Source organism: Heptranchias perlo, chromosome 14 (assembly GCF_035084215.1).
Source record: "Heptranchias perlo isolate sHepPer1 chromosome 14, sHepPer1.hap1, whole genome shotgun sequence".
Taxonomy (NCBI): domain Eukaryota; kingdom Metazoa; phylum Chordata; class Chondrichthyes; order Hexanchiformes; family Hexanchidae; genus Heptranchias; species Heptranchias perlo.
Window position 1 is genome coordinate 62,642,222 of NC_090338.1, and position 6,985 is coordinate 62,649,206.

Below are 6,985 nucleotides of genomic sequence, written 5' to 3' on the forward strand. Positions count from 1 at the left end.
TGTCCCTTCCCAGGTGCGTTCACGGGACGTGCGTAGCATCCGACTCCACGTACCACTGCGTGTGCAAGGAAGGTTACGTCGGCAGGCTCTGTGACAATGACCAGCTGACGGACAACTGCCAGAATCTGAAGTGTGCTCACGGCAGCTGCAAGATCTCTGGGCAGGGGAAGCCATACTGCGAGTGTGATACCAACTTCACAGGAGAAACCTGCGAAACGGGTAAGGAAAGAAAATGGCCTTGAGTCTTAAAGCTGCTCTATTTGTTTAGTGAATTAACCTGGAGCCTGCTTTATATTAATGACAACGTTTTATTGCTGACATTAGCAAAACAGCTGCAAACATTCTACAAAATCTCATGGTGTTAATGGTAACTTGATTGACTGGACTGCAAACTGGGTTGGTAATTAAAGGCAGAGGGTCATGATAAATGGGTCTAATAGTGGGGCAATACATGGGTACGTTGAGCTCCACTCCCAGTGGGGAACTTCAGTGAAGGGGGAGCGGCAGTTCTGTAACCCACACACCCTTTGAGGGTGACAGCCCATTGAGAGTGTGGAGTCGGTGAATTCACCCTGTTGTGCGCTGCCCAGTTCTTAATGGTCTTTTCCGCCTTTGCTGACAGACACCCATTGTTCCACGAGCTTTGCCTTGTATTTATCCATGTAAAAATTCACCTGCCATTCATCTTAATTTCCCCAGATCCCTTTGGATGTATCTAAATACAAAATTTACAAGGATGATACCAGAACTGAGAGGTTATAGCTATCAGAAAAGACTGAACAGGCTGGGGCTCTTTTCTCTAGAAAAAAAGAAATCTGAGGGGGTGACCTGATAGAGGTCTTTAAGATTATGAAAGGGTTTGATAGGGTAGACGTAGAGAAGATGTCTCCACTTGTGGTGAAATCCAAAACTAGGGGTCATAAATATAAGACAGTCATTAATAAATCTAAGAAGGAATTCAGGAGAAACTTCTTTACCCAGAGAGTGGTTAGAATGTGGAACTCGCTACCACGTGGAGTAGTTGAGGAGAATAGCATAGATGCATTTAAGGGGAATAGAAGGATATGCTGATAGGGTTAGATGAAGTAGGGTGAGAGAAAGCTCGTGTGGAGCATAAACACAGGCATAAACCAGTTGGGCCGAATGGCCTGTTCCGTGCTTTAAATTCAATGTAATAAAGGTATCATTCTAAATGAGGGATGTCCAAATGACACTGCTCAAGCCTGTGCAATCCAGTCCACAAAGCCCAGGGTTGTATCTGGGCTCTTATTTCTTACTGCTTGGTTTGTTCTGTTTGAATTTCAGGTATGGAAAGGGCTGTTGTGGTTTTTTTTTTACCAATGTTGCCTCATTACTGAAAAAATCCTAAACCCGGATCAATATCAGTTAATATCTGTAACATGAGATGGTTGCAAATTAATAGGAACGTAGATTTAAACTTTAAATATCACCCCCAAGGCTCCATGGTGTAAACCTAGATGTCCCTTCAAATGCACAAGCTTGGAAAGTCCAGCTGGGATTCTCCACTCCAGCAGAATCCTGGTCTATGTGCAGCAGGGCGGAAGTTCCACCCACTCCAGACCCTGGCCAATTGTCCTGTCATAGAGTAGTGTGGCCAGCAGCCTCTGGGGCAGCCGAAGAAGGTGAGGGTTATTTTTTGCCCAAATTGTGGGTGTGGGGGTTAAATTTAAATGCCACCTTCACTGCCCTTAATAACACTTGCGCCTACATCACTAACGTGCAAACGGCATATGCCCGCCTACATTTGGTAATTGGCAACGGTTGTCAATTCTGCGGAAGATGCCAGAAGTCATGTCGAGGGTGCATAGAACCAGCAGAGCGGCTTCTGAAGAAGTTCCTGACCCATCATAACAAGTTAGGCAAGGGACCTGACCTACATCCAGTGGAAAATCCTGACATGCTACTTTGAAGCAGGTATAAAATGTCTAACAGGAGCAGTGGAATCCTGCCATTGTATTCTGTGTTTTGGTTCCAGTGCTGCTGCAGTTGGGACAGAGGTGGCTGTGTCAATTTGAAATATCGTCATAACCAAAGCTGACTATAAAAGGTACTAGAACTGGAGCAAGCCGTCTAAGTACAAAAACATACAAGCAATGACAGACAGGAGAAGACCCACTGGTCCATCCAGCCTGTCCCAGACAATGTGATGCCTTGTGCATCCCAATATATACACTCCTCACCTGAAACCATGTGATCTTTTGGGCGAGGCGAGAAACCAAGCCAATTAGGGAATAAAATCTGCTAAATTCCTTTCCAACCCCTTAGGCAATCAAAACTAGTCCAGGCGGCCGCTCTGGCCCTGATTAATGTTATACAATACCTACCTCTTGAACAAGGTGATCTCCACCCCAGCCAGAAACTGGTCCAGCTTCCGCTTGAAAGAATTCAGACAATCAGCGTCCTCCATGTTCCACAGGTCCGCTATTCTATGGGAAAGGAATCATCTCCTAACATCTAACCAAGTTCTTGCCTTTACATAACTTGAAATTGTGACCTCTGGTCCTCCCTAACCTACTTAGTTGAAACAAACTTTTTACACAAACGCAAACTTCTCTCTTGTTTCGCAGAGCTCTTTTGTCAAAAGGAAATGGTCCGAGATGTCTACCGCAAGCAGCAAGGCTACGCCTCGTGCCAGACCACGGTCAAAGTGCCCCGACTGGAGTGCAAGGGGAGCTGCAGCAACGGAGAGTGCTGCGTGCCACTGCGCAGCAAGCGGCGGAAATATGTCTTCCAGTGTACGGATGGCTCCTCGTTCGTGGAAGACGTGGAGCGGGTTGTTGACTGCGGCTGCGGGAGTTGTTCCTCGTAGGGACCCGAAGCGGGAAGTGAAGGCTTAACAACAGCACGTGCCTGCGACAAGTGTTGGACCCTTTAACTCTCATAGTGGGCCAAAAGAAATGGAAATATATTGTAAGATAACAAATAGAACCTATTTTTATTATTAAAAAAGGACTATTTTCTTCATTTATTACTAAATATATCACACCGCCTGGGTATATATATCATACTGTGTTCCCTTTGCAAGAATTTTTTTTAACCATTTTATTAATCTAACAGAGGAATTATGGGAATGGGTTGCCTGATGGGTTGTTGTGAAGGTGTTTGAAGGGCCTGTCATATTACTGTCCAACTGACTGTCAAAGTCTGCACTGCATTTCTGACTTAGGAGGTTCTGAGCTTTTGAAGAAGTTGAAACCTGGCAGCATGAGAAACGTCAAGAGGAACATCGTCGAACACCGATTGACTCTTGGTTTTACTGTGGCCTCAATTACCAGCACTGGTCTCCGTGTTAAAATACCAAATGGACTGATCCACTTTTGTGTTACTATCAATACAGTGTAATCAGTTCTTTCCAGATATCCAATAAGGCACTGTTAACAATAAGTGTAGAGTACACTGCAGGTACCCAATACCACACCAATAACATGAACATGGTGTAAAGTACACTGCAGGTACCCAATAACACACCAATAGCATTGGCATAGTGTAAAATGCAATACAGGTACCCATTCCACACTTGTAACATGAACACAGTGTAGAGCATACTGTAGATAGCCAATAACACACCTGAACACAGTGTAGAGCACACTGCAGATACCCAATGACACACCAATAACATGAACACAGTGTAGAGCACACTGCAGATACCCAATAACACGCCAATAATATGAACACAGTGTAGAGTACACAGCAGATACCCAATAACACACCAAAAACATTGGCATAGTGTAAAATACAATAGTACCCAATTCCACACAAGTAATACGAACACAGTGTAGAGCATACTGTAGATACCCAATACATATTGATACAGTGTGGAATCTACTTGAGATACCCAGTACTATTGATACATTGTAGACTACAATGCAGATATCCAGTACCATATCTGTGAAGGCTTTTGCAGTTCTCAGTCAGACTGCTGGGTGCAGTATCTCACCTGGTCCCACAACACCAGAGTTTATGCAGAAAACCTCCAGGACCATATATTCAAAACAGGACTAACCGGGTAATAAGGAACATAAACACAAAGAGGACTGTATTGGCAGGGTATATGGCCCATAGGCTTCAGTTTGCACACTCCTGTATTAGGGTCTATCTCTGTACATGCTCACCCACCACCTGAGAGATGTTTGATAGTTCTCCCAATACCGTTCAATCATCAACTTTTCATCTCTGACATGCATGATTAAATGTCTAGACCTCAAGGCTCCTTTCACAGCTCAGATGGTCCTTAAGCAGATGGTAATGCTCTTTTATCCATTAGACACTGTTACCAGACATTAGATCACTCCATTGAGGAAACGCTTATAAAACTCTTAATTCTGATAACCATAATACACACACTACAGAAGGAGATTACACATCTGCACAGAAATTGGGTTTGAATTCTTCAACACTACACACTGAAGCGACGTAGAACTGGACTATACTGTGTGATGTCTGAGGTATTTATTGATTTTCTGTCTGACATTGCCCTCCCCAAGGTGTCTGGTATTTAAAATGTTTCCCATGTGCCAACCCCTCTTCCTAATATCTGCTCTTGAGAATTTGGGTATCCGACATTTAAGCTTTCAGGAGATGAAGATTTATTGTTAGTCCAGTACAATTCTGGTGTCAGCCAACAATTTAGAAAACATTGAAGATAAATATTTAAGAGGGAAAGGTGTACTCTGGGAAGCAGATTGAATGATGTGGTTTGATGCATGTACACAGGAAGTGATGGATGACAAATAGGTGTTGAAAGTTAATTTTTTTAAGAGTTTGATAAGAAAATAAATGACCAGTTAGGTACAAGCCAAAAGGATTAAAATGGGATAAATTCCTTTTCTGTTTTCCCCCATATATTTTTTGTTCTCTTTCAGGATTCCTGTGTATACATAGCCTTCCTTTAAATGGAAGGACAAACCAGTTGACTCAATTCTAGACTTCTCCATGGCTTTGATTGCAATGGCAGTCCATGTTCTGCCAACAGGGAGATCATTACTTTCAGGACCTGAAGCTCTGCTCTGTGTCAGTTGATAACCACTGACATGAGGTGAGACACCACAACCCTCCTACTACCAATTACTGCTCACGTGGAGTGCCAGGTTGCGGTGGGATTCAGACCACAACATTGTGAAGTGAGTTTCTGTGCTGCTACTGTTTTAGCCCCTCTTCATCTCAGAGGGAGAATTGGGTGAGTGGGACTGCAGATTTCTCCACTCCCCTCATAATAATGATAAATAAATATAACGGGGGCAGGAAAACGCTTGCTGTATTGATCTTACAATCAGGTCAGTACCTGCTGTACTTAGCTCAGTGCCTTACATTTAGCCCATTAACTGCAGTATTTACCTAAGTGCCTAACAATTGGGCCACTTTTGCTGCATTGACCTAAGTGTCTTACAGTGAACCCAATGCCTTATACATTAACCTGAGGGCCTTGCAGTCAACCCAATATCTTATACATTAATCTGAGGACCTTCACAGAAAGCGTCAATTGGATTAGCAATGAATCCTTTACAAGTCAACCCAGTACTTGTAGCTGCTGCTCACAATTGGCAAATTGGTGTGCTAGGATCTAAAAGTTCAATGGTACATGACAAATGCACAACTTCCCATCACTTCTGTAAGCAGTGAATATTGCCTTACGGCGTACACACCAAAGGGAATTGAGGTAAGGTTTGGCACATTTCTTAATGGCAGCCAAACATCAAGATGTTTACAGGTTTCGTGCAGAATAGCTTCCATTCTATACTTTATATGGAAGTCTGGTTAAAATGTAGTGCAAGAACATTAAAGCACAACTATATTGAATGCAAAACAATTCTTCCTGTTTCCTTAGACTTTGCCCACTGTGTATTTATGTGTGCAGTGACATACAAAGGATGCCTGCAGCAGCAGAGGTGCTGCAGAGGGTCTCACAGGAAGTCCTAACTTTGATTCTCTCTCTCTCTGATAATGTATACAAGGAAATAAGCCTCTGCCAAGTTCACAATTTACAGGTGCTTAACCCTTTATTCTTTGTTTTACAAAAATATGTACATTTTCATGTTATATATTTTGTGAAATGCAACGTCTTGTACAAAACAATAAATGAAAGTGTTTGCACCAAACAAAAGTGGATAGAAAATCATTTTATTTCAGTGTCGGTCAGCTTTAAACCAGAGAAATTGAAGTTTGTCTATAATTGGTATGGATTTACTACTGAAGCTGTATTCACTTCGTATTAAGTCTATAATATGCCTGCATTGAGCCTGCACTGGTTCAGTGCTGATTCTGTATTAAGCCTGTAATGTACCTGCATTGAGCCTGCACTGATTTTACTATTGAGCCTTTACTAATTCAGCATTGACCCCATAAAGATTCAATAATGAGCCTGTATTCATTCAATTATGAGCCTGTACTAGAATCATAGAGTCATATAATATTACAGCACTGAAGGAGGCCATTCAGCCCATTGTGCCTATGCCGGCTCTTTGAAAGAGCTGTCCAATTTGTCCCACTCCACATTGCCCTGCAAATCTTTCCAATTCAAGTATTTATCCAATTCCCTTTTGAAAGTTATTATTGAATCTGCTTCCAACACCCATTCAGGCAGTGCATTCCAGATTATAACAACTCGCTGCATAAAAAATGTTTCCTCATGTCGCCTCTGGCTCTTTTGCCGATCACCGTAAATCTGTGTCCTCTGGTTATCGACCCTTCTGCCATGAGAAACAGTTTGTCCTTATTTACTCTGTCAAATCTCCCCTTGACTTTCTCTGCATCCAAGGAGAACAACTCCAGCTTCTCCAGTCTCTCCACATAACTGAAGTCCCTCATCCCTGGCATCATTCTAGTAAATGTCTTCTGCACCCTCTCTAAGGCCATGATATCCTTTCTAAAGCATGGTGCCCAGAATTGAACACAATACTCCAGCTGAGGCCTAACCAGTGTTTTGTAAAGGTTCAGCATAACTTCCTTGCTTTTATACTCTATTGTA

The 6,985-nt window shown here is 42.7% G+C and overlaps 1 protein-coding gene across 1 annotated transcript in view; it reads left to right on the forward strand.

The window, feature by feature from the left end:
* The window catches only part of LOC137332578 (slit homolog 3 protein-like), a 612,265-nt gene extending 606,144 nt beyond the window's left edge, over positions 1-6,121 (forward strand). The window contains exons 35-36 of the mRNA XM_067996507.1: positions 14-219; positions 2,589-6,121. Of these exons, the coding sequence (XP_067852608.1) occupies positions 14-219; positions 2,589-2,830 (448 nt within the window). The 3' untranslated portion in view covers positions 2,831-6,121. The remainder of the gene's footprint in view (positions 1-13; positions 220-2,588) is intronic.
* The last annotated feature ends 864 nt before the right edge of the window (positions 6,122-6,985 follow it).